The 27,884-nt window shown below is 36.9% G+C and overlaps 6 protein-coding genes and 1 pseudogene across 6 annotated transcripts in view; 2 read left to right on the forward strand and 5 right to left on the reverse strand.

Moving 5' to 3' along the window:
- Positions 1-241, reverse strand: part of LOC117779986 (slowpoke-binding protein) — a 40,370-nt gene extending 40,129 nt beyond the window's left edge. The window contains exon 1 of the mRNA XM_034616348.1: positions 122-241. The gene's annotated coding sequence lies outside the window, so the exon portion shown is untranslated. The remainder of the gene's footprint in view (positions 1-121) is intronic.
- A 4,413-nt stretch (positions 242-4,654) lies between these two features.
- LOC117779443 (unconventional myosin-VIIa) lies at positions 4,655-12,083 on the forward strand. The gene is made up of 5 exons (XM_034615644.1): positions 4,655-5,096; positions 7,419-7,682; positions 7,969-9,090; positions 9,441-9,956; positions 10,286-12,083. Exons 1-5 carry the CDS (start codon positions 5,073-5,075, stop codon positions 11,486-11,488), a joined length of 3,129 nt encoding a protein of 1,042 aa, XP_034471535.1. The 5' UTR covers positions 4,655-5,072; the 3' UTR covers positions 11,489-12,083.
- A 1,488-nt stretch (positions 12,084-13,571) lies between these two features.
- LOC117779444 (zinc carboxypeptidase-like) lies at positions 13,572-27,878 on the reverse strand. The gene is made up of 6 exons (XM_034615645.1): positions 27,666-27,878; positions 27,484-27,611; positions 26,941-27,325; positions 26,500-26,887; positions 26,217-26,441; positions 13,572-13,583 (listed from the first exon to the last, which is right to left on the reverse strand). The coding sequence occupies exons 1-5, from the start codon at positions 27,852-27,854 to the stop codon at positions 26,242-26,244; spliced, it is 1,290 nt and encodes a 429-aa protein (XP_034471536.1). The 5' UTR covers positions 27,855-27,878; the 3' UTR covers positions 13,572-13,583; positions 26,217-26,241.
- On the forward strand, positions 13,617-18,992 carry LOC117781234 (myosin-VIIa-like; the record flags this gene model as incomplete). The annotated part of the gene is made up of 4 exons (XM_034617987.1): positions 13,617-13,793; positions 15,319-16,295; positions 16,356-16,479; positions 17,581-18,992. Coding segments are annotated over 4 exons (2,532 nt in total), but the record flags the coding sequence as incomplete, so codon positions are not given.
- LOC117781235 (zinc carboxypeptidase-like) lies at positions 19,697-21,162 on the reverse strand. Its single transcript, XM_034617988.1, has 3 exons — positions 21,070-21,162; positions 19,954-20,341; positions 19,697-19,890 (listed from the first exon to the last, which is right to left on the reverse strand). Exons 1-3 carry the CDS (start codon positions 21,160-21,162, stop codon positions 19,697-19,699), a joined length of 675 nt encoding a protein of 224 aa, XP_034473879.1.
- Positions 21,921-23,392, reverse strand: LOC117781236 (annotated as a pseudogene).
- Positions 24,152-25,591, reverse strand: LOC117779445 (zinc carboxypeptidase-like). The gene is made up of 4 exons (XM_034615647.1): positions 25,519-25,591; positions 24,889-25,273; positions 24,448-24,835; positions 24,152-24,387 (listed from the first exon to the last, which is right to left on the reverse strand). Exons 1-4 carry the CDS (start codon positions 25,563-25,565, stop codon positions 24,188-24,190), a joined length of 1,020 nt encoding a protein of 339 aa, XP_034471538.1. The 5' UTR covers positions 25,566-25,591; the 3' UTR covers positions 24,152-24,187.
- Positions 27,879-27,884: the final 6 nt, after the last annotated feature.

Consider the following 27,884-nt stretch of genomic DNA (forward strand, 5'->3'; position numbering starts at 1 on the left):
CTAAACTCAACAAAATGTGAGTGAGAAAAAGCCACGCGTACCGCCCGTTTTTCGTATATTTTTTGATTAAACTTTGATAAAGTTGAATTCAAAGTATATTTTTGGTTTGGCTTAGAACTACCGTTAGAGCGCCAGGACACGTTGAGAGAGTCGCCGTAAATGCGTGCGTGTGTGTGTGTGTAAGTGAAAGTGAGAGAGCGAGAGTGTGACGTCCACTCCGCTGCGTGACTCGTACTGAATTAAAAAGTTGGCAACCTATAGAATTGTGAGCATTAGTGTCCCAACGATTTCCGTATTCTGGTGGAAAATTCTCCTCAACATTTTCTCAAGTACCGACATATGATGTTAGCGTTCCTCTTCGTGCGTGTGCGTTTCGTATCTATAAAGTTTATATTTCCATTGACACCCTTTCCCCAAGTGCTGCCTAGTGTACGAGTTCCATTTCCACTCTGTTTCAATCTGAGAGCTTGCTGAAGCTCGCTCTCAATTCCGCCCGTTCTCTTTCTCTCTTCTACCTGCTCCAGCTGTTTGCCATTGCGTGCGCTTTCCAGAGTTGCACAATAATAATAACAACAACAAATAAAGCTTTAGCTAAACGTTGTGCGCTTCACACTCAGCTGTTTTTCTTTGGTCATTTTACAGCTGAGCTGCAGCTAAAGCTTCTTTAAAGCTTAAAATTCCATACATAAGGAATGGGACAATGTAGATCAATAGGTTGTTAAGATCAGCGGCAATGATCTTGACAGTTATTGATATATTTGAAATTTAAAATACGTAAAGAATAAATCCATCCAAATGTATATTATAGTTTATTAAATACAATTTTAAATTTAATATGTATACTACCTCTTTTAATTTACTAACAAAATCAAATCTTCAAATTCTCATTTAAAAAGTATACAAGATTTAAATATTAGCAAATATTTCTACATCTTTAATTCAAAAATCGAATATTCACTATCGAAGTTTTTATCTTACGACATATCATTTATGTATTAATTTTTTTTTAACAATTTAACAGTTACCCCTATTAATTAAAATATCTTTTGCAGAATCACTCCGCTTTAATCTATAATATTGTTAAGAATGATATAATTAAAACGCAGGTATACCGTCGTATCAATAAAGAGAGAGAGAGAGAGAGGCGGCCTCTGACGACATTCTCTTGCTGTGCACTTCCAGTTGCCTAGCTTTTTTGGCAATGTTGCTGAGCTTTTTCTCCAGTCAAGTAACAAATAGGCGGCTATGTGGAGCTTTTACTCGGCAAAAGTCTCGACAGCGATGAACGTTTCATTGATGCCCAAATATAGGTCAACAACGTGCTGTGACAGTCGAGAAAGGAAAGGGCAGGGAAAGACACAGACGAAGACGAAGGCGAAGGCAGCGAAAAAGACGTCGGTGGAAGACTTTATCAGTGCAATGGAAACGATGCTGATGCCACTTTGTGCACATGTCCATATCTTTATATATGTATTTATGTATTGCTTGTTTGTTTGTGTGTGCAAATATTGTGAATTGCTTAGATGGCCCTCGTTGTCGTTGTCGTTGTTGTTGTTGTTGTTGTTGTTGTCTCGTTGTCATTGTCGATGCCGACATAACCGCAGCTACGGCCGCCATTTGAGCAGTGAGGACAAAAACAATTTGCACAAAATCAGCGCATCGCGCATACGCCCCGTTATCATCAATGACTGAATTTATGGCCGGCCTTGTCGGCATTCACAAATATTTGGTGCATTTGTCATGACTCGTCGTTGTTTTTGTCGTTGTAGTTGTCATAGTTTTGTCCACACAGTAATTGAATTTTATACGCCGACAGCTGACATTTCCACGCTTCGAGACAATTTCGTATGCCTTTTGTGTGCAACATTTGCTTTGTTATTTCTACAGCAATTCTGTTTTTCCCTTTTTTTTGTCCGAAATTGGGTCAAAAGTTGAACTGCTACTGGCCCTATTATGGTTGCTTCATCACATTTTCAGGATTATCTTAATTGCGCTTTTAATACCTACGTTTTGCTCCGCAACGCCCCGTTCTAAACTTAGTGGAAGCGAGTTCGTTGCATCACGCCAAGGACTTGCTTAAGGGATAAAGCAAAAGCTTGTTCATAAAGGCGTGTTTAACGCCTCGCTGAATGTGCAAGGAGCAGCGCCAAGGACCTCAAGGATTTCAAAGAACGTTGCCCTGCCGCAAGCCAAAGCTCTGCTCACGTGCATTTCAATACCCCACAACTAAACACAATTGCCACCCATCTGCTATTAAATCATTCCCCCGACACACTTACTCAAATCCAGCTCCAACATTTTGTATTCATCCACTTGAAAATCGAAAATCCCCTAGCCTACGCTTATCGCAAAGCAATTTGCTTTGCAATGACAGCACTCTTTCAGCCAAATTATCTACTGAAAACAATGAATGAAATTTTTGTTGAACGGCCACTTAACTCAAGCTCAATGTCCATAAAAACGGACCAAGCAAAATGAGAGGGTTCTTGCTTCCGACAGCATCTCAGGCGAAAATTGTTGCCACTGTTGCTGTTGTTATTGGGGCATGAATAAATGATAATAAATCAATGATAAATAATCGAAAATAAAATAAATTGTCTAAGACTTGTAAAAGCCATGCTGCAAAGTATTAAAATTAAAATCGAAGTACTAGCTTATTGATAATACAATTATAAGACAATCTGCTGAATTTATGCCCTACTCTCTGTATATTCATTCAAGCTAGAGGTTGTTTCGTTTAAATACTACTTTTAAACCAAATGCAGCATAGCTACCGGACTATCAGGCACATAATTAAATTCGTATGGATTCATTCTAAGAAATTAATTATACATTTTCTCTTTTCCAGAAAACTTTCTTCTAATGCTTGTGGGCTACCCGGCGTATACGTAACTTCATATACAAAAATTCTATTTCTGTGGCTTATGTTCAATACTTTAAACATTTTTAGATAAACTTAAGAAACAGCAAACTTATTTGTTATTACTTCGTACTCGGCTTTTTTTAATTTAAAGTTGTGTATAAGTCGGATTAATCAGCAATTCTACCTGAAAATTATATTTCGAATTTCTAAATTAAATTTCTATATTAAGAAATAAAATTCTCAAGTAGAACTGCTGATTCATCCGACATATACACAATCTTATAGTAGAAAAACCGAGTACGAAGTAATTACAATTAAATGTCTTGTTTCTTAAGTTTATCTAAAGATGTTTCAAGTATTTAACTGAGTTATTAGAAACAGATGTGACACCCTGTGTGCATATATACTATATACATGCACTTTACGGCTTTTAAAGATTAATTCGTACATATATGTTTATGGGAATCATAAAGATATAATTGTAAACATAACTGTTGCAACTGAAACTTTTTATTCTATTTTATACGATTTATCAAGTTTGATGAGTGAATAGAGGGTGCACCCACTAGTAACCTGTACAAATAGGACTTTTATAGATTACAAGCTCATTATGATAATGTCATTTGGTTTGATAATAATTTAGCAGTATGACAAATCGAATGAAATGGAAATCGCATAGTTGAACTTTGATATCTTTATCGAATTTCGATCTTAATAAAAACATTGCGTATAAGTGAAGGAAATTCACAATTAATACTATCGATCAATAACTATAAAGATACCGTTCTCTTTTTATAAGGAAATACATATATGCTATGATTAGTAATGACAAAAGAAAGTGCTTATCTTGAGTATTACCTCAAATTACAAATTTCACTGCGTATTTAACAATTTATTAATTAAGACCCTGTCATATTCGTTCTACTGATAACTCTTGTTGTCATTTCTTCAATAAATCACTAGCACCTACGATTTGTGTAGCCAATTGAACTGATTTCTTGTTTATATTTTAGTAATTTCAAGAATATATTGTGAATTTCTTTACAGATTTCTCTCTCGACACTTTTGAAGCATTAGTTTTTTATGCCATATTTTAAAATGTTTATACAACTAGAAAATAAGTTTAGACTTTAACTATATTGTATTTTTATTTAAATCATTTTTAAAATTAAATCAAACAGCCGTGAGTTTCTTTATTCTGCTATGATTTACATCCGCAAACGTTTATTAGTTTAAAAGATGAGCTCAAAATCTATTGATTGACATTGATATCAGTTTGTTAATTTAATTTTAATTTTTAATTTTTTTAATATGCTTTGTACTCAAATATTTTAGGTGTCTTAAAATAATTTAATTCTCTTTAGCTTTTGTCGAAATAAGCAAAGTCAATCAGACATATAGACTTTCACTATGACATTTATATTTTATATACATATATATAAAATTTCGAATAGCTAGTATCAGATATCACGCCAGCCAGTTAATCATGATATTAAATATTATACAAACTCAAAAATTAACCAATTGGGAGACACAGTGCCTGAGGGGCTTATCAATAGTCTGAATTTTATAGATTATTGCGAATAAAAAAGTGACAACACGCATGACTCATGGGGCTGGTCAGTTATACGAGTACGAGACGATAATAACGGAATATAGTTCCAGCTCATCGTCAGATAAGAACAAAAGAGCGATCGATAAGCTGATAAATAAGACATGTACATTAAACATGACGTATTGACATGACAAACTAAATACGCCGCTGTCAAATAGCTTCAAAATCTCGGGTCAAGTTCTTGGTCAAAGAGACTGAGGGAGAAAGAGCTGAGAGGCATTCTTAACACCTGATCGAAATTCAACCATATGGCAAAAGATGGCGCTATGGAGTCGCGATAAGGGCGAGCATTCAATATTCATTATCAATATCAACAACGCCGCCGAAGATAAGAAATTAAATGTCAGCTTCGGCTTCAGGCCAGAACTCCGTTCATAAGTGAAAGAGACTCCGTGCCGAGCGGAACCCAACGGTCGTCAAAAAGAAACAACAAGAAAAAAAAACAGGAAAATTTGAAGAAAAAAACCGGCTGTGAAAATAAAACCCCAATTGTTGGGCAAATATTTGTTTGACAATAAATTAGAGTCTACGGCGCGTGTGCTTCGGCTAAAACGCAAAACGGCAAAACCCAATTAAATAAGCAATTTCATAGACATGTCCGAATTTCTGCGGGAACATGTAAGTTATCACAAGGGATCGAGCTTATCACATAAAATTGCTGTGATAACAAATTATAACTGTGAAGAATTTTTTATTAACTACGCTTCAAACTATCACTCATCATTGCCACGCGTGCGACAATCGTAATTACCACAACAACGTCGACAACTTCAAGAGACTTCCGCATAATAGACAGACCTTATAAGGTCGACGGTCCCAGGCTTTGCCATGGAACCACAAGAATTTAAGACCTTAAAAGGCATCAGGTGTCTTCCAGATAAGTTTTTAGCATGCCAATTTTGTTCAGAGCTGTATTGATAGCAGTGATAGCGCGTGATAAAGCCAGGCAATTCGTTATCAAATATTGAAAAGCACAAGCTTGCTGCTGTTGAAGCTGCTCAACGAAAAGATACCCTACGCGAGAGACTTTCTTATTTCTACTAAAAATTGTACATTTTGCTTTTTGAATAGCAACCAGCTCAAGTATAACAAGCTCGAATGGACAGCTGTGACCGCTCGACTGGTAGATACCCTATGCGAAAACTTTTCTTGAATATTTATGCCAAATATCGTGTATTTAGTTGAAGTCAAGTATGAATAGCGTTTGAAGGATAAGTTGCACAAATAAACATGAATATTATCCTGAATATTGTATCCTAGCTCTTTCAATTTATATTCTGTATAGATACATTTTCTTTTTCATTCGGTTCATTCGGTTCAATTTTAAATCATTATATTTATATATAGGAAATTTATGGTAAAGAAGTACTCGTAATACTTGAAAAATCACTTGAAATAGTCTTTTTAAATGATTTCATTTGATAATTATGATGTCATTAAATGAACATAAATAATTTATTTTTCGCATAGCTTAGTCGAAAGTCGCTGGTCACTTGTGTCCGCTGGCCTTTGAAATAGACTTGTACCATCTAACGATTAGATCATCGTACAAATTACTTTTTAATTAAAGATTAATTCAATAAATTTCGATTAAATTTTAAAGCAAATAATGACCTCATGTTTGAGTCATTAGAGCTCTTTACTTCATGAAGTTCAAAGAATTGCATTTAAATAAATAAATCATTGAAAGATTTTTAGAATTATTTATTATCTTTTGCTTATGGTATTTTGTTTTATACAATAGACTTTTGGTGTAATCTTATCATTTAAAAGAATAAATAATTTGGCACAGGTGTGTCCTATGTTAAAATAGATAAAGAAAAATAGTATTAATCAAGATCAATATTACATTATACACGTAAATGCTCCCAAAGATTCTTCCTAAAATTTGTTGTTTAGTTTTCTATTTTAATTACAGATCTTCCTTTCCTTCTTCTATTTTTTTTTTGGCAATTATTAACTGTTTGTTGCTGTGTTAAATTTGGCGTTGTTGATTGTAAAATACCGATAAGACTATTTTCTACTTATATCGGCATTCCTCTGATAAGATAAGAAATTCAAACATGATAGTAGTTGTGATACCAACTATTTGCCGTGCGGCTACCGTTTGGTTTCCTTTATTTAAATCCATTTTTGAGGAATTGCAAGTTTTATGGCAAATATTTCAAAATCGTCTAAAAGTTAATCTGCACATACCCACAGATATTTTATTCCAAGAATTTTGATAACAAACAGCTGTATTTTTATAGCAAGCATAAAAAAATTAATCAATAGGCAAATTAAAAAAAAATTCTCTTAAGATCGTAGCTGATTTCTTATCGCGAGTTTCCGGCCTTTAGTCGACTTTAATTAAGTCATATGTAAATTTACATGTCCTTAATAAAAAGAAATATTACAAATTGTACAGCTTTTCCATTAAATTCTTTATCTACAAAATTACTGTCATTGTAAATCAGAAAAAAGTCGTCAATTATTTTATGTTTTAAGGGATATAACAATAGGAACCTTTTGCAGCTGATTAATTCGAACTTATCAAGGATTATTTTTACTGTCTCAACTGATAAAAGAAGCAAATCTATAAATTTAGTATACGACAGTGACAGACAATAAGAGCTAAGTAGTTCACTTATCTATTTACAACTTCTCAGAAGTCTATAATTTAGGTAGCTTCTACAAATAGCAATTTTGTAACGACACCGAATACCATTTACAACACCCATTAGAAAAAACATCAAATGATTGGGGGAAAATAATCAGTTTTTCACACATTGGGTAATATTTTAAAGGGGTTGCGTCTATCTCGATGCTCGTAAGAAGCTTTTATCGATATCTTATCGAATTTGGCTGCTGAATTTTGGGCGCGTGTACATCATCATTATTAGAACGATAAAATCTCTAATTGCTCATATCGAATACACTCGATAATTTCGTGAATTGCAGGGTGAATATGTGTGGGTCAAGCCACAGAATACATCATGTGAATTTGCAGTTCCCTTTGGAGCACGCATCGTGCGGACGGAGAAAACTCAAACCCTGGTCTGCGATGATGCCAACAAACAGTTTTGGGTGCCAGCTGGCGATGTGCTCAAGGCTATGCATCTTACATCTCACGAGGATGTCGAAGACATGATAACATTGGGGGATCTGCAGGAATATACGATTCTACGGAATCTACAAACACGCTATGCCAAGCAGTTGATATATGTGAGTATGAAAATTAATCATTTTAAGTTTTTTTTTAAGGTATCATAGCTAAAGCCACAATAAAAATAATAATATAAATTATATTTTATACAACCTGGCCAAATTTGGTTCTATTATATAGGAACGAAATTAAATTTTAGGTGTGAAATCTTATTTTAATTTACATTTACATTTTATTTACATTTTACTTTTTATTTAAACTTTCTTAAAAATGTAGATTTATCATTTAAAAATACTTTATCTTTTATTCCATTCTGTAATAAACCCATCATTTACTCTATTACAGACATATACAGGCTCCATGCTGGTGGCCATTAATCCCTACCAGATACTGCCCATCTACACACATCGAGAGATTCAACTGTATCGCAACAAGAAACTCACAGAACTGCCCCCGCATATCTTTGCGATCAGCGATAATGCCTTTCAGCGTCTGCAGCGGCACAAGGAGAATCAATGTGTTGTAATCAGCGGCGAATCGGGAGCTGGGAAGACAGAGAGCACCAAGTTGATCCTGCAATATTTGGCTGCGATCAGTGGAAAGCATTCGTGGATTGAGCAACAAATCATCGAATCGAATCCCATAATGGAAGCCTTTGGAAATGCCAAAACTGTGAGGAATGATAACTCCTCAAGGTTTGGCAAATATATTGATATACGCTTCACGCCAGAGGGTGCCATACAGGGTGCTCGTGTACAGCAATATTTGCTGGAGAAATCACGCATTGTCTTCCAGAGTCGCGATGAGCGAAATTATCATATTTTTTACTGCATGTTGGCGGGTCTAAGTGCGGCGGAGCGAGCTCGCCTTCAACTGGAGGATCAGTCTCCCAGTCAATATCATTATCTGGCACAAGGAGGATGTTTTACACTGCCAGGAAAACAAGATGCCAAGGACTTTGCCGACATACGAGCTGCCATGAAGGTGCTCTCCTTCAAACCAGATGAAGTCTGGTGCATACTCAGTCTTCTGGCTGCAATTTTACATCTGGGAAACTTACGCTTTAAGGCTACTGAGGTGGCAAATCTAGAGACTGCCGAGGTGGACGATATTGTGAACTTGCAACGCGTGGCAGAGCTATTGGGACTGGCAACATCGCCACTAAATGCGGCACTCACACAACGCACCATCTTTGTGCATGGCGAGCATGTGGTGACCAGTTTGTCCAAGGAATCTGCTTTAGAAGGACGCGATGCCTTTGTGAAATCCCTTTATGATGGCATCTTTGTGCGCATCGTGCGTCGCATCAATGACACCATCGATAAGAAGTCTGACGCACCAGTCAACAGCATTGGAGTCCTGGACATCTTTGGCTTCGAGAACTTTGACAATAATAGCTTCGAGCAGCTATGCATTAACTATGCCAATGAGAATCTTCAGCAGTTTTTCGTCGCACACATATTCAAGGTTTGAACTACATAAGCATTATTTATTTACAACTAGTTTATTTTATTTAAAAGATTCTTGATTCTTAGTATTCTATTTAGCGAAAAAACTTTTTTTTATTAGTAAACATAGCTGTATAATTTATTTTTAATTATTTCTGAAGATGAAGTTACGTTAATCTAAGTTAAAGTTACTCAGAATTTTGGGGCATGTTCATCTAAAAATCTAAGAGATCAAACTTTCCATGGAAATCGATCGAGAGAAAATACCTCGAGGTAAAATCGGAAAAAAAAACTGATAAAGCCAAAGTTTATACAGCGTTGATTTCACATTACTCATTTAAACTAATATATAATATATTTATATTACAGATGGAGCAGGCAGAGTATCAGCTAGAGCACATCAACTGGCAGCACATTGAGTTCCAGGATAATCAGGACATACTCGATCTCATTGGCATGAAGCCGGTGAACATTATGTCTCTGATCGATGAGGAATCCAAATTTCCCAAGGGCACAGATCACACGCTGCTGGAGAAGTTGCACGTACAACACGGCAATCGTTCCATTTATGTCAAGGGAAAGACGACACAAACTTCGCTCTTTGGCATACGACATTATGCTGGCGTTGTCATGTATAATCCTTTGGGATTCCTTGAAAAGAATCGTGATTCCTTTAGCAGCGATCTACGGAATTTGGTTCAACGCGCCAACAACAAGTATTTGGTGGACATCTTTCCACATGAAATGCCCATGGATACCGCCAAAAAGCAGCCGACTTTAAGCGTCAAGTTCCGCAATTCTCTGGACATGTTAATACGCACCTTATCACAGGCTCATCCCTACTTCATACGCTGCATTAAGCCCAATGAGTACAAGGAACCAAATGTGAGTTACAATCTTTGTCATTTAATTTAATTCATATTTTTCTAAACAGAATTTGTTTTCCTACTCATAATGTCGCATTCATTGATGCGCTGAAAAGTATGCTTTAAAAAATGTTGGATATGTTTTTAGAGATAGAATATTTTACTAAAACTTCAGCAAGATCATTGAGCTAAGAATGACTTTTATTTAGAAAATAATTGTTATATTAAAATATCAGCTTTTTAATAATTTTAACTTTATGTATTATGAATTACATTATATAATTTTCTGCTCTCTTTATTATCATATATTCTTCCCATAATAATACCGTTTCCTGTTTCTCTCTTTAGAACTTTGACAAGGAGCTGTGTGTCCGTCAATTGCGCTACTCGGGCATGATGGAGACGGCGAGGATTCGTCGAGCTGGCTATCCCATACGGCACGCCTATCGCGCCTTTGTGGAGCGTTATCGCCTGTTGGTGCCACGCACTGGACCCTTGGATCAATGTGATTGTCGTTTGTTGGCGCGACAAATCTGCGAGACGGCTTTGCCCGCGGACTCGGATCGTCAGTTTGGACGCACGAAGCTGTTTTTGCGTGATGAGGATGATGCACTGTTGGAAGCCGAGCGTTCACGTGTAATGCTCAAATACATCGTGACCATACAGAGGGGAATTCGACGTGTTCTTTTCCGTCGTTATTTGCTGAAATATCGTCAGGCGATTATTACCGTACAGCGTTATTGGCGTGGACGTTATCATCGTCGTAGATATCAGACTATGAAACGAGGCTTCCATAGACTGGGCGCCTGCATTGCAGCACAGCAGCTGACCACCAAGTTTACCATGGTGCGCAGTCGTACAATTAAATTGCAGGCACTGTGTCGTGGTTATTTGGCAAGAAAACGTTTTGCTTTGCAGTTGACAGCAAAGCGACAGAAGCACAAGGAGCTGAAACGTGTCCAGGAGCAGGAGCTGTTGCGTCTAAAGGCAGAGCAGGCAGAGAAGGAGCAGCTGCGTCTAAAAGCAGAACAGCAGCAGCAACTGCGTCTGAAGGCAGAGCAGGAGCAGCAAGCGCAGCAGCGACAGGCGGAGGAGCTGCGTCTTAAGGAACAGATTGCGGCAAGAAATGCCATCGCCATGAGCGCAGTGCAACAGCCCAAACGCACAAAATCCATTAAGAGATCAGAGCAGCCAGTGCTGCCTGCACCCACGTTGCAAGCACGCATGTCCTTGCCACCGCCGCCGCCAATGTCCCCGATTGCAATTACACCAATGGCAGGACGACCGAGCAGCAGTGCAGCTCGAACAAATGGCAATGCTGTGGAGACACCTGGCTATGAGTCATCCAAACAGATTGTGGACGATGTCTTTGGTTTCCTCAACGATGAACCGGATGTGAGTGGGCCACTGGGGCCGAATGTAAAGGAGAAATCCTTGCTGTTTGAGCGGGAGCTGCGCTTGCGCAAAGATATCCCAACGAAGCTGCTGTCCCGACCCGTCAATTACTATGAGGCAGCGCCTCGCAAGATTGTCAATCAGACGCGTCTCTAGCAGTTGCGTGTGCTGGGACAGCCCTGAACAAATAGTCGATAAGTAGCCTAGTACAGTCGAGCTTCTCTTTAACGTACAGAAGTTCAACTGTAGCTGATATTATTTCCTTTCAATCGCAACGCTTTTCAAAGAGAAAACTTCAAAATGGGGAAAGGGACATTAGTTGTGTCACCTGTACAAAATGTTATATAAATGTCGGCTTGTATATACATATATATATATATATATATATCTTTAAAAAAAAAAACAAGTAGTTATAGCTTTGTTCTTTGTGATTGTGTATATTTTTTCTTACAGTTACCTACACATATTTGATAAATGTATATTTTCTATGTAATTTAATTTATTTTTTAATAATTTGTAAATAAAACTAGCTTCGGTGATATCTATGGAATTTAGACACTATACTTATATGCAAATCCATTTGTTTCATTTTTCATTACACGTCTGCGTTTCGTTCTGGTTTGTGGTATTTATTAATGGATCAATCTGTCACAAATGTTCTTTGTTCTTTTGTGTTTCATCGTGCTTATCATAAGTATAGTTACAATTTATAGAGTCACCATAAGCAGGCGCTTTTTCTATCAATGTCAAATGAATATCATCTTCGATAGTTATCGTATTTCATATATTTATGAAATGGGGCTTAACTCCAATAATTATGGCAACATCATTTGTCAGAATTAGAAGAACGACGTTAGTGTCGACAGATTTTGATCGCAATTGAACTAGAACTATGCCCGTATTATCTACGGAAATTAAACCATATTTATTTTATTTTCTATTTCTCATTTTCAAGTTCTACTCAACTTATTGATAAGAGTTTCAATTGGGCAATATTTACATAAACAAGCAACTGATTAAAGCTCAATAATCTTTAAAGTTTGATTGCCACGCCATATAGTTAATTTATTTGTTATTTTTATATTTTATTTCAACAGAGATTAGAGGATGATTTCGCAGTTATCTTATCCTAAACTTACCTTCAAATTGACCTCATTTTTTGCTGTCAATTATTTAAAAAATGAAAGAATCGCAGAAACACATCTAGAAATGATTAATAATAGAAATATTGATTTGAAACTGTGAAACTTCCCCTATTTTTATACCAATTTTCGCTGTTTCTAAAAAAGTTCGGAAAAAAATATGCAACAATTTTGAATATTTTTTTAACTCAACTTTTAAATTCAACATAACAAAAATTCTTAAATAATTGGTAATGTTCTAAAAGACAGCGTAAAGTAATTTTGTATTTACCAAGGAAACTTTCTGTGCATAAAATATTTTTAGAAAAATCACTATAGAAACGCGCAAAATTTATTGCTGAAAAATTTTTTTTTTAATTAAAGTTGATTTTTATGCATTTCTTTTTTTTATAAAAAATTTCCTATATTCAACACAGCAAAAACTTTATTGAAATGAAACAACAAACACCAAAACAATTCTGCATATTTATTAATGAAAACTTGTTTTTAAATTTTCGTGCAATTGTTGTGCTGAGTCAAAGGCGGAGTCCAGAGATGCACACGGTCCGGTTAATTGTCAGCAACTAAGTTTGGAACAAGGTTTATGTTAGTTAAACAGCTCAGTTAGCGCTATCGGTAGGCGGTGGAAGTTAATACACAAATGCCCCTCAAAATGATAAATGACATAAAAATGCGATCGTAAATAAACGACAAAGTCTTATCGCCTATGGCATATCTTAAAGAAAAAGCTTACGAGAACAGAACGCTCTGATAGCTGGCACCTACATAGATTAGAGCTGACTAAGGGCAGGCAGGGGAAATATAAACAGAATTGCTTCGTATAAGAGTTACGTATTTTTTAACTTAACATGAACTTGCTGATAATTGTATACTCTTTCTTTTCTTTTAGATTACATTGAAGAAGAGCAATAGTATAAGCTCTGTGGGCACCATACGTTTGCCGAAGCCGAAACATAGTAATGTGGATACCTCGGACTTTAGTTTTCAGAAATTTGCATCCACATATTTCTGCAGCGGCAATACATCCCAGCATGAAAGAAAGCCACTCAAGCAGCCCCTATTAAAGCATGATTCTGCCATAGATCAAATGGCAGCAAAGGTAAAATGTACTTAAATTGTATATGTGTAATTTATTTTAAAGTTTTGGCTTTGGTTTGGTCTTGTCGTATCAGGAGAAACTCATGCCACTGGGCGCTGGACGCGAGCATGTGTTGGATGCCATTTCAAGTTGCGAGCAACGACAGTTGGATGCTCCATGGAAGCTGTATTTGCGCAAGGAACTCTTTGATGCTTGGTATGATCCCGCCTTGGATCCACAGGCCACGCATCTCATCTACAAACAAGTTGTGAATGGCCTGAAATGTGGAGAGTATCGTTGTCGTTCCGAGAAGGACATTGCCATGGTCTGTGCTCTGGCCTGTTATATTGAACATGGAACTGGATCAGTGGGCACGTTGAATGAGGAGGAATAACGAGTTTGCTAAGCAGATCTGTTAGCTCGGAGAACGTGCAGTACAATTGGAGTCGTCTTATTGCTGCGACCTATGAACGCAGTGCCTACGTCATGACAGGATGCACTCTTCCAGCAACGTGCTAAGGAGGATATCTGTCTGTTTGCCCATCTCTCCTGGCCCATGCGGCATTCTCGACTCTACGAGGATCCAATTTGTCGGGTCCAAAATTGCAGATGATGAACTGAAGGTCAATGCCACAGACTTTCGCTCATCGATGAAACGGAACAGGTGCTCGCCTCCTGCAGCTATTCGATTGGTGCAAAACATGAGCTACATCAGTGCCACCGTGCAGCACGAGAATTTTGTGCTGCAGTGCAGCGAAGCTTTGGATGCTGTAGAGCTTATTGACTACATGCTGCTTAATCTGCGACAACGTTCTAGCTACGGTGTGGCCTTAGATAGTTGTCAAACTGAAGATCAGCAGGAGGATCAGCCAAAGCTGTCACCTGGAGACCTAGTGCAGTTTGAGGCAAGGCAGGCGCCCAGTTGATGGCTGGAGATGCCCAACGTCTCTGGCGGAACTGTCAATGGACAAACTGGGGACTACCCTACGTGTTTGGCCACGTTAACCAGACCGAGTCGGCACTTCAGCAGGTGTTCATGGAGCGCCTAACCATCGTCCCGTGGAGTCCATTTCAAAAACCCTAGACAAACCCATTGCACCCTGACGTCGTCAGCATAGTCTTGCGCAATTTGCTGAGCTGCAGTTTAGAGACGATGGAGTGTTAGTTTTACAACTTCTTTCTTCTTAAAATTGCTTATTTTCTCTTTTATTTACAGCTCGGAAAGCATTCCACTTTGGAGATATCCCCAGAGCCGTTAAAGGCTCCACTCCTCAAGTCTCTGCACCCAATCCGCAGCTCTATCAACAGGCGATGGTCATCTATCATCATATACTTAAGGTATGCTTCTTGATAAGTAGATGTAGTACCCAAAAAATAATGTAGCTATATAAGTTAATGACATAGGAGCAACCTCCAACCTTAGTTATTAGATATATACTGATCTGTATTATCATCAACATATGTAGATTGTTGTCCGAAAAATAGATTGTTGTCTGAAAATACTAGGTGTAGGATATTCCCTTTTTAACGAAATAGTTTTTTTCAGGTTTGATTTTATAAGACATTTAACATATAATAGATACTTAAGTTTTTGTATACAAAAATTGATTAAGTATTATAATTTTTTAATGATAATTATCTTAAATAGCAATAAATATGAAAACAATAATGCTAGTAGGTAGTGGTCTCGCCAAGACTTTATTTAATAATTAATAATATACTTTTGAAGCTTTGATGCTTAGTATGATCCCGCCTTGGATCCACAGGCCACGCATCTCATCTACAAACAAGTTGTGAATGGCCTGAAATGTGGAGAGTATCGTTGTCGTTCCGAGAAGGACATTGCCATGGTCTGTGCTCTGGCCTGTTATATTGAACATGGAACTGGATCAGTGGGCACGTTGAATGAGGAGGAATTAACGGAGTTTGTACCAAGAGATCTGTTAGCTCCCGGAGAACGTGCAGTGCACAATTGGAGTCGTCTTATTGCTGCGACCTATGAACGCAGTGCCTACGTCAAGAAGGGACAGGATGCACTTTCCCAGCAACGTGCTAAGGAGGATATCTGTCTGTTTGCCCATCTCTCCTGGCCCATGCGGCATTCTCGACTCTACGAGGTGATCCGCTTGTCGGGTCCAAAATTGCAGAGTGATGAACTGGTGTTGGCTGTCAATGCCACAGGACTTTCGCTCATCGATGAAACGGAACAGGTGCTCGCCTCCTGCAGCTATTCGGAGCTATTAAAGGTGCAACATGAGAGCCAAGATCAGTTGCATGTGCTCACCGTGCAGCACGAGAATTTTGTGCTGCAGTGCAGCGAAGCTTTGGATGCTGTAGAGCTTATTGACTACATGCTGCTTAATCTGCGACAACGTTCTAGCTACGGTGTGGCCTTAGATAGTTGTCAAACTGAAGATCAGCAGGAGGATCAGCTAAAGCTGTCACCTGGAGACCTAGTGCAGTTTGAGGCGGGCGTAACAGGCGCCCAGTTGATGGCTGGAGATGCCCAACGTCTCTGGCGTGGAACTGTCAATGGACAAACTGGGGAATTTACTGCTGGCAATGTGCGTGTTTTGGCCACGTTAACCAGACCGAGTCTGGCACTTCAGCAGGTGTTCAAGGAGCGCTCAACTATCGTCTCCGTGGAGTCCACTTCAAAAACCCTAGACAAACCCATTGCACCCCGACGTCGTCAGCATAGTCTTGCGCAATTTGCTGAGCTGCAGTTTAGAGAGACGATGGAGTAAGTTATTTTACAACTTCTTCTCTTCTTAAAATTGCTTATTTTCTCTTTTATTTACAGCTCGGAAAGCATTCCACTTTGGAGATATTCCCCAGAGCCGTTAAAGGCTCCACTCCTCAAGTCTCTGCACTCCAATCCGCAGCTCTATCAACAGGCGATGGTCATCTATCATCATATACTTAAGGTATGCTTTCTTCGATAAGTAGATGTAGTACCCAAAAAATAAATGTATACTATAAGTTAATGACAATAGGAGGCAATTCTCCAACCTTAGTTATTAGATATATACTGATCTGTATTCTCATCAACATATGTAGATTGTTGTCCGAAAAATAGATTGTTGTCTGAAAATACTAGGTGTAGGATATTCCCTTTTTAACGAAATAGTTTTTTTCAGATTTGATTTTAAAATACAAAAATTGATTAAGTATTATAATTTTTTAATGATAATTATCTTAAATAGCAATAAATATGAAAACAATAATGCTAGTAGGTAGTGGTCTCGCCAAGACTTTATTACAATAATTAATAATATACTTTTGAAGCTTTCCTTTTATACCCGTTACTAAAAAAATAATTAAAAGGGTATATTATGCTCGTTGGAATGTATGTAACAGGAAGAAGGAGGCAGCTCCGAACCTATTAAGTATATATATTCTTGATCAGCATCAACAGCCGGGTCCGTCCGTCCGTGTGAGCGCCTATCCCAAACTAAATATAAGAGATAGAGATAACAAATCTGGCACGCATATCCCAATGGAGTTGGAGCAGGACAAGCTTGTTTTAAATGTTTGACACGCCTCCTTTCGCCCCCGCAAATCGCGAAGAACTACCACACCCACAGCTTTTAGAAAAACATTTTTTTGGTTATCTATTAATGGGGCATTCAGCAGGTAACTTTGATCACCAATTCGTTTCACATTCAGCAGGTAATTTTTAACAATCAATAATGTCAAATTTTGGTATCGGTATCTCAAAAAATGTATCGCACAAATAGTGTGATATCTAAAACCTGCTGAATGCCTTCAATGTTATCTATTATCCCACTTCATTGCAGCAAGATCGGACAAGAAGAACCGCAGTAATAGCTAACCAAAGTTGTAAATTATTAAGGAAATACAAGCACCCAAAAATATGCAGTAGTTTTTATTTGGTAGTAATTTCTATAAAGTACTTAAATATATATTGAAATAAGTAACGCCTATAGCCTTTCCGACTTGTTTTTAATTAAAAGTATTTGAGTAAAGCACTTAAGTTCTCATAATAAACTTCTTCTCCATTGTAGTACATGGGCGACATAGTACGTGGCAATTTGGCTGTAAATACGGATCTGATCTTCCAGCCGGCTCTGCAGCATCCTTTGCTCTGCGATGAAGTCTTCTGCCAGCTAATGAAGCAGCTGACTGGCAACACAATGGAGGAGAGTGAACAGCGTGGATGGGATTTATTGTATTTGGCAACGGGAATCATGGCGCCCAGTGTGCTGATCATGCGTGAACTGATTCTCCTGCTGCGCCTGCGATCGGATGCTCTGGCGGATGCGTGTCTGAAGCGATTAAAAAGGACCTTGCAATATGGCCAACGGAAACAGGCGCCTCATTTGATTGAAGTGGAGGGAATTCAGCAGCGTTGCATGCACATCTATCACAAGATCTATTTCCCGGATGACACTGTGGAAGCCTTTGAGATCGAATCACATACAAGAGGCGCAGCTCTCATCTCGGACATCACACGACGTTTGGAGATCAAATCTCAATTGGGCTATAGCATTTTTCTGAAGATTGGAGAAAAGGTTTACGCAATGCTCGAAACGGAATTTGTCTTCGATTATATTACGGAACTCCTGCATTATCTGAGGCAACAGAAGACAATCCGTTCCAGCTGCGATGGACATTATCAGTTGCACTTCATGCGCAAACTTTGGCTAGATTGTCAGACCGGCGTTGACATTAATGCGGATCTGATCTTTACTTATCCTCAAGAGTTGCTCAAGTATCGCAAAGGTTACTATGCTATTGGCATTGAGTTGGCCCTGCAGCTGGCCAAATTAATTTACAGCGCAGATCAGGATCGAGATGAGGCTATCCCTCTGCAGGAGTTAATTCCCGAAGATTTGTTGCTGCTTCAAACACTCGCTGAGTGGCATCAACAGCTTTTACCTCTGCTGGAACAGTGCGCAAATCTCGATGAGGATCAGTCAAAGTTATTGTTCTTAGAGGAGCTTGCCAAGCAGCCTTGCTTCGGTTCCACTTTCTTTGCCGTGAAACAGTTGAACGAGGAATCGCTTCCGGAGAATCTATTAATTGCCATCAACTTCCAGGGTTTCCATCTGCTCGATGGACTCAACAAGCAACTGCTGAGGAGTTACAGCTATGCGGAGCTTGGAATCTGGAGTGCCGGCAAGAATCATTTCCATATACGATTTGGTAACATGATTGGCGCCTCAAAGCTGCTCTGCAGCACAACCCAAGGCTACAAAATGGACGATCTACTTACGTCCTACATGACATACTTTAATGAACATTCCCAAGCGTTATAAATACATACATACACGTATATAGATGCCGTAAACTTGTTTAATCTAAATAGTGTTTTTATTTCTATTAGGATTTTGATTTTTCTAAGATTAAACTTCCATTTGCTTTGTCGATCAAGCACTTTAATACAGAAAACATTATAAATAAATAAAAAGGTAGCTCCGCTTGTTCAAAAACTATAAATTAAATTAAAAATACTTAAACCAATTAACTATAGTGTGTTCTTTTTCGATTTACTTTTAATTTAATTGTTCACTGTAACGCTCCATTTTATCTACGTTTTTCATTTCCAGCTGACATTCCTCATTATTAAATTTAGTCGAACATATCCAATCTGTAAGCGATATATTTGGATATGGCCAATTCAAATAGGGATACATTCCATTTTAATACGTGATTTAAATATGTGGCGCATCTTCCAAATGTAACGCTGCCAGGGTTTTGAGTTAACACCCTAATTATAATTTTAAATTTTATTGTAATATATTTTATAGTTACTGCTCATATTTTATATGTCTCATCTTATTTTTTTTATTTGATAATGTTTAATACAAATATGTTTAATATTGAAAACAAGTAGTTTTTTTCCTGATCAGCTTAATCGATCTAGTTATGTCTGTCTGGCTGCATGTATGAGTGTAATTTATACTTGGGCAGTCGTGATATATGTAAGTTTTGTAAGTTAAATAAAGGCTTATATAGTGCAAATCTGCCAATTTATTATTCCATTCAAAAAATATGACTAAGAAAAAATGACTAAAAACATAAAATAATTCTTTCAGCAAACCACAGTTTTTATTTATTTATTATTATTAAGTTATACAGTTTTATTTTAGTTCAAAATCGTCCATAAAAGAATACTCTCTAGATGTAACCCAGCTCGTTGGTCTTCTTAATCAATGCTATCATGCCAGCCATTAGCTCCTCACAGTTGGCCTTAATCTGAGCCGGAGGTAGAAGAAAACCAAAGCGTCCTTTATCCCGGAACTCAATAGTGTAACCTACCTTTTTATCTAGCTCATTGAAAACCCAATCAACAGAGCTGCCCGAAGCGACATCTGTAAACAAGAGAATTTAGTCTTGAAATATCTTTTAAAAGTCTCATAAAAATATGAGCGTACATAATACGAAGGCTGTGGAGCCTCGAATATATTCGGTGCCATAGACCAAGTTTTTAATGGCGGCTGTAAAGGCTGAGCCTATTTCCTGCAAATGATCGTAGTTTTCAGGGAACTCATCCTTTGCATGGCCATAAGGAGAGAGCAACCACTGGCCATAAGAGTGAAACGAAATGTAGACACTGAATTCATTCTTGATTTTGGTTAGGTACTCCGAGAGCGCCTTTGTCTCCGGCTCCGACCAGGGTACAGTGCCAGCGAATGTCTCACTACAGGGATTCGAGGAGGCTCCATTGTTTTCCATCCAGTGTGAATCGAAGTTGCGATTGCCATCAACTCCAAAGCAGGAAGACGTGGCGTGTGGTTGACGTGTCTTACGCCACATGCGATCCTATGGAAAATAGATTAAAAATAACAAATTAACAAAAAAGTATATACAAAAAAAGTGTAAAAAGGTAATAACATCAAAGTTGTAAATTCTACTGTATTTTTAATTTAAGATAAGAATTTAGATATTTCTTTCAGCTTACCTTACGATGCAGTACTGTAACGTGTCCAACCAAATGTAGAAATAGCACCTTGCGTTTCCATTTTCATTATCAATTAAACTGAAAAGGAATCAGCTCAAAATTAATTAAATTAAGGAATCTGAAGTTATTTTATCATCGTTCTTTGGTGGTTATCACAAGGTTAATTATAAAGATTGTCAAATAAAATTATGTAGATAATATGATAAACTTAAGACATCAAAGTATACATTTTCAATTTCTGTTAAATATTCAAGCATGGTTATTTGTTGAAATAAAAGGAGAGGAACTGGAAAACATAATAGAAATAAACCTCTAATTTAACATACCTTGTAAATTGGGGAAAATCTCATTGCTGATATCGTAAAGTTTAAGAAAAAGTTGAAAGCGTTTTTCTTTCAGTGGATTTACCATTATATGCATCTGTTTCGAATGTCTATTGTAATCCTTCCAAATGTCATACTGAACGAGATAATTATTAGTAATATCTAACGGAACTTTTTTCTTCAATGTTACCCACCTTCCGACTCAATTGACTGAGTTTAGTTAACAGTGATAATTGCACTTCAGTTTTTATATTTATTTGAAATACCCTGTAGTTATCGTAACGCTGCTTTGATACTTTTTTGGGAGTCCCGGCACTAGCCAGGACCACAAGGCAGGCAAACATCCAAATCAAACGCATATTTTAAATCAACTGACTTAAATCAATTTAAAGTTGGCAACTCAATAGCTAAATTGAGATAAGAATAACAATATTTATCTTGAAACAATCGTAATTATTTTATAGTGCAATTGATTTATTTAAAATTTTAATGGGCCAATTAATTCCAATCAGCAAGTAGGTCTACAATTTCAGTCAAAGACTTCTCGTAGTTTGGCAAGACAAAGTATTTTGCTCCGAAACCTCCTACTAAGTCCAGACAAGTTTAAATTTCAGTCATAATTTTGTAGTTGCAACTTTTGTATTCGCCTCAGATTTATTGTCAATTAAACTGCGATATATATTTATTTATTAGCAAATTAATAACTATTTAAGCCCAATCTAACCGATGATATTGAATCCTCTTATCACAATTCATGGGGCTTTGATCTTATTCAATATAAAAAACTATATATATTAAAAAAATTATTTATAAAGGTTCCACTTAAAAATGTGAATACTCCTAGAATCTAAAGTATAGTTCAAAGTTGGTTTTAAATTTTTTAAAGATAACTAACTAAGCATATATATTATAATCAAAAGTATATGAAAATTAATGTCAATTTAAAAAAATAATTTAAATTAAACTAGACTATATAGACATTCCACAACTTTTCAGATGTTTGATGTAGTTTTTCAAGAACTTGAACTAGAAGTAATATAATGATTAAATATTTTATTTTGTACTGGGGAAAATGTAATACATATTGATAAAAAAATTAAATCATGTTTTAATAACTTTAATTGAGATGTAGATAACCCAATTTTTTACACTCGTCAAGTAGGGCAATAATGCCAGATAATGCTTCTTCAGCATTGGGTATGATGAAGGCAGGGGGCAGGAGAAAACCAAATCGTCCTTCATCGCGAAATTCTACAGTAAAGGATATTTTAATGCCCTCCTGATAAGCCCAATCGTTCGCGCCACCAGATGCACGATCTGCAATATCAATTTTAAACATTTTAAAATGTTATCACTTGTATAGTAAAATAAACTCACAGAGCGCGCCTGCTGCTGAGCCGTATTTGTAAACAGTTCCATAAGGTAGAGCTTTCACTGCATCCGCATAAGCCTTGGCCACTTTCATCATGTCTTTGAAGTTATCGGGAGTCTCATCAGCTGTATGTCCATAAGGTGCGAGAAGTAACTGACTGTAAGAGTGGAAGGCAAGGAACACGTTTACTTTGTTCTTGATGCTGCCCAGATACTCGGACATGGCCTTTACTTCAGGCTCGGAAAATGGATGCGGTCCAGCATAGTTCCATTCACAAGGATCATCGGATGCTCCTCCATTCTCCATCCAGTGAACATCATAATTGCGATTGGGATCAACGCCAACACAGCTCGAATAACTCGATGGTTGCCGAGTCTTACGAGACGATCCTTAAAATTTAATTTATTAATATTATAGTAAATAATAATTTGCTTTGGCAGACCTTCTCATGTGTATACAAAACCATCCACATTCAGTACAATATACCAATCATGATTTCGGCCAAATCTCGTATCAAATCATCAGTGGAGCTGAGCAGTTCGTTGTAACGTGTCCAACCAAATGTAGAAATAGCCCTAGCGTTTTCCACATTTTCATTATCAATTAAACTGAAAAAGGAATCAGCTCAAAATTAATTAAATTAAGGAATCTGAAGTTATTTTATCATCGTTCTTTGGTGGTTATCACAAGGTTAATTATAAAGATTGTCAAATAAAATTATGTAGATAATATGATAAACTTAAGACATCAAAGTATACATTTTCAATTTCTGTTAAATATTCAAGCATGGTTATTTGTTGAAATAAAAGGAGAGGAACTGGAAAACATAATAGAAATAAACCTCTAATTTAACATACCTTTGTAAATTGGGAATAAGAATCTCATTGCTGATATCGTAAAGTTTAAGAAAAAGTTGAAAGCGTTTTTCTTCAGTGGGATTTACCATTATATGCATCTGTTTCGAATGTCTATTGTAATCCTTCCAAATGTCATACTGAACGAGATAATTATTAGTAATATCTAACGGAACTTTTTTCTTCAATGTTACCCACCTTCCGACTCAATTGACTGAGTTTAGTTAACAGTGATAATTGCACTTCAGTTTTTATATTTATTTGAAATACCCTGTAGTTATCGTAACGCTGCTTTGATACTTTTTTGGGAGTCCCGGCACTAGCCAGGACCACAAGGCAGGCAAACATCCAAATCAAACGCATATTTTAAATCAACTGACTTAAATCAATTTAAAGTTGGCAACTCAATAGCTAAATTGAGATAAGAATAACAATATTTATCTTGAAACAATCGTAATTATTTTATAGTGCAATTGATTTATTTAAAATTTTAATGGGCCAATTAATTCCAATCAGCAAGTAGGTCTACAATTTCAGTCAAAGACTTCTCGTAGTTTGGCAAGACAAAGTATTTTGCTCCGAAACCTCCTACTAAGTCCAGACAAGTTTAAATTTCAGTCATAATTTTGTAGTTGCAACTTTTGTATTCGCCTCAGATTTATTGTCAATTAAACTGCGATATATATTTATTTATTAGCAAATTAATAACTATTTAAGCCCAATCTAACCGATGATATTGAATCCTCTTATCACAATTCATGGGGCTTTGATCTTAATTACAATTATAAAAAAAACTATATATATTAAAAAATTATTTATAAGGTTTCCACTTAAAAATGTGAATACTCCTAGGAATCTAAAGTATAGTTCAAAGTTGGTTTTTAAATTTTTTTAAAGATAACTAACTAAAGCATATATTATAATCAAAAGTATTGAAAATTAATGTCAATTTAAAAAAAAATAGCTTAGTTTAAATTAAACTAGACTATTAGACATTCACATCAACACTTTTCAGATGTTTCGATTAGTTTTTCAAGAACTTGAACTAGAAGTAAAGAGAATATAATGATTAATATATTTTATTTTGAAAACAACCTTTACTGGGAAATGTAAATACATATTTATATTGATAAAAAATTAAATCATGTTTTAATAACTTTAATTGAGATGTAGATAACCCAATTTTTTACACTCGTCAAGTAGGGCAATAATGCCAGATAATGCTTCTTCAGCATTGGGTATGATGAAGGCAGGGGGCAGGAGAAAACCAAATCGTCCTTCATCGCGAAATTCTACAGTAAAGGATATTTTAATGCCCTCCTGATAAGCCCAATCGTTCGCGCCACCAGATGCACGATCTGCAATATCAATTTTAAACATTTTAAAATGTTATCACTTGTATAGTAAAATAAACTCACAGAGCGCGCCTGCTGCTGAGCCGTATTTGTAAACAGTTCCATAAGGTAGAGCATCTACTGCATCAGCATAAGCCTTTGCCACTTTCATCATGTCTTTGAAGTTATCGGGAGTCTCATCAGCTGTATGTCCATAAGGTGCGAGAAGTAACTGACTGTAAGAGTGGAAGGCAAGGAACACGTTTACTTTGTTCTTGATGCTGCCCAGATACTCGGACATGGCCTTTACTTCAGGCTCGGAAAATGGATGCGGTCCAGCATAGTTCCATTCACAAGGATCATCGGATGCTCCTCCATTCTCCATCCAGTGAACATCATAATTGCGATTGGGATCAACGCCAACACAGCTCGAATAACTCGATGGTTGCCGAGTCTTACGCCAGAGACGATCCTTAAAATTTAATTTATTAATATTATAGTAAATAATAATTTGCTTTGGCAGACCTTCTCATGTGTGTATACAAAACCATCCACATTCAGTACGGGCACAATATACCAATCATGATTTTCGGCCAAATCTCGTATCAAATCATCAGTGGAGCTGAGCAGTTCGTTGATGAACCAAGTGGCCGTGGCCGAAGTTATCCATTCGCATGAATGAATATTGGATTCAATAAAGACACCTGGATTATCCGCTTTGTAGGAGATCTTTATCCCGCGTATATTACGGCCTTCGTATGATTTGCCTACAACGAATCCCTCGGTAACATCCGGATAAGTAGCGAGTATATCATCCAGCCAAGATTCGATCTCAGCCAAGTTATGATAGCGTGTCCAACCAAAAGATGAAGTAGCTTTTGTATTCGCCTCAGATTCATTGTCGACTAAACTGGGAATTTCAAAAATTCATTATCAAATTATCGCTGTTTCTTGGAATTTATCACAATTACACTTATAAAGATTATAAAAACTAAATAAAGTTTCCGACTAACAACTTTTAGCTTGTTGCAAATCAGAGAAATATAATAAGTTAGTCTTATACAATAACTTTTGGATTTTTCAGCCGTAATCCTTTCTTTGATTTATATAAATGACATTCAAATGCTTTAAATAATATTATAATATAATTTTTACCTTTGCACATTGGAAATAAACAATTCATTGCTGATGCCGTAGAGCATAAGAAAAAGCTGAAAACGTTTTATTTCAGATGGATTTACCATAATGTGAACCTGCTGCGAGTGCTTATCATAATACTTCCAAATGTTGTACTAAAAATATTATTGAAAAAAATTTAATAAATTATATAGATCTTTAAGCTAAACATTTCTACCTTAGGGCTCAATGCACAGAGTTTATTTATCAGCGACAATTGTATATCATTTCTAATATTTAATTTATAAACACTATAGTTATCGTAGCGCTGCTTTGAAGTATCCTTGAAAGTTTCGGCGTTAGCCAATACCACAAAGAAGGCGAACAACCAAATCACACGCATGTCGAGAGTAAACTGACCAATACTACATAGATCAGGTTTCAAGCTTAATAACTTACCAAAAATGTAAAGAATTTTATGTTCAAAAGTATAATCTTAATTGATTTATGAATTTATTGCGGACTCGCCCCATTGTAAACGCAAAGAGCGAGAGTAATAACCCTATCAACGCAATTTTGACCCACGAGCACGCACCTACACAACAAAATGCAAATATTAAGAGTATTTCAGTCGCCTAGCTCTTAAATTTGTAATCCGTAAATTTTTATTCGCTTAAAACCCGAGTTTTCCTGAAATTTTTCAAAGCACGCAAAGCTACTGTCACCACCCAGGACACAAAGTTTAATAAGCTTAAATAACATTTATTTAAGATTTAGATATCCTAATTTTTTACACTCATCAATTAGAGCTATAATGCCAATCAAGACCTCCTCGGCATTGGGAATAATGAACGCAGGGGGCAGAACAAAAGCAAATCGTCCTCTATCTCGGAACTCTACAGTGTAGGATATCCTAATGCCCTCCTGATAAGCCCAGTCGTTGGTGGCGCCAGATGCGGGATCTGAAACAATATTTTAGGACAATACTTTCACTGAAGATCTTTTTCATGAAGAACTCACAGAGTATGTCCGCTGCTGAGCTGTAATTGTAAATTGTTCCATAAGGCATAGCTCCCACTGCATCGGCATAGGCCTTGGCCACTTTCATCATATCATCGAAGTTATCCGGAAACTTTTCAGCTGTATGTCCATAAGGTGAAAGAAGCAACTGAGCATAGGAGTGGAAGGCTAGGAACACGTTCACTTTGTCCTTAATGCTGCCAAGATATTCTGACATTGCCTTAATTTCCGGTTCGGAAAAAGGATGTGGCCCAGCATAGTCCAAGGCACAGGGATCATCGGATGCTCCTCCATTCTCCATCCAATGAACATCATAATTGCGATTGGGATCAACGCCAACACAGCTCGAAATACTCGATGGTTGCCGAGTCTTACGCCAGAGACGATCCTTAAAATTTAATTTATTAATATTATAGTAAATAATAATTTGCTTTGGCAGACCTTCTCATGTGTGTATACAAAACCATCCACATTCAGTACGGGCACAATATACCAATCATGATTTTCGGCCAAATCTCGTATCAAATCATCAGTGGAGCTGAGCAGTTCGTTGATGAACCAAGTGGCCGTGGCTGAAGTTATCCATTCTCGTGCATGAATATTGGATTCAATAAAGACACCTGGATTATCCGCTTTGTAGGAGATCTTTATCCCGCGTATATTACGGCCTTCGTATGATTTGCCTACAACGAATCCCTCGGTAACATCCGGATAAGTAGCGAGTATATCATCCAGCCAAGCTTCGATCTCAGCCAAGTTATGATAGCGTGTCCAACCAAATGATGAAGTAGCTTTTGCATTCGCCTCAGTTTCATTGTCGATTAAACTGGAAAGTAGATTAATTCAATAGTATTTGCAATGAAAACATTTTCTTATCATAATTATTTCATAGATTGTAAAGATTAACAAATCAAACACATCAAAACGTTTAATGAATGTCCGTCATAACCCACTGGTGAATTTTATAACAAATTTTAGACTTACTTTTGCACATTAGCTAAAAAGATTTCAGCAGTTGCATTAGCTCTGATTAAATTTCTCTCAAATTCAGACAAGGCAAGTGGACTGACCATCAAGTGAATCTCTGTAGGGGAATCATGCCACAGGCTGAACTAGAAAGAACAAAATTGTATTTGTATTTTATAGTATATACAAAAAACACTTACACTTTCATGTCTCTTGACCAGCTGTAGTAGTAGTTGCCTTTGTATAGAGTTGTCATAATTGATTTTATAGACAGCATAGTTATCATAGCGCACTCTCTCATCCTGCTTCTCGATTCCTTCCTGCGCCACACTTGCCCCACGGGAGAAGGCAAAGCAAGTCAGCAATGTGATTAATACACAGAATTGCATGTTTAACGCTCGAAATTATATGTTCGACTA

Source organism: Drosophila innubila (genome assembly GCF_004354385.1).
Source record: "Drosophila innubila isolate TH190305 chromosome 2L unlocalized genomic scaffold, UK_Dinn_1.0 4_B_2L, whole genome shotgun sequence".
Lineage (NCBI taxonomy): Eukaryota > Metazoa > Arthropoda > Insecta > Diptera > Drosophilidae > Drosophila > Drosophila innubila.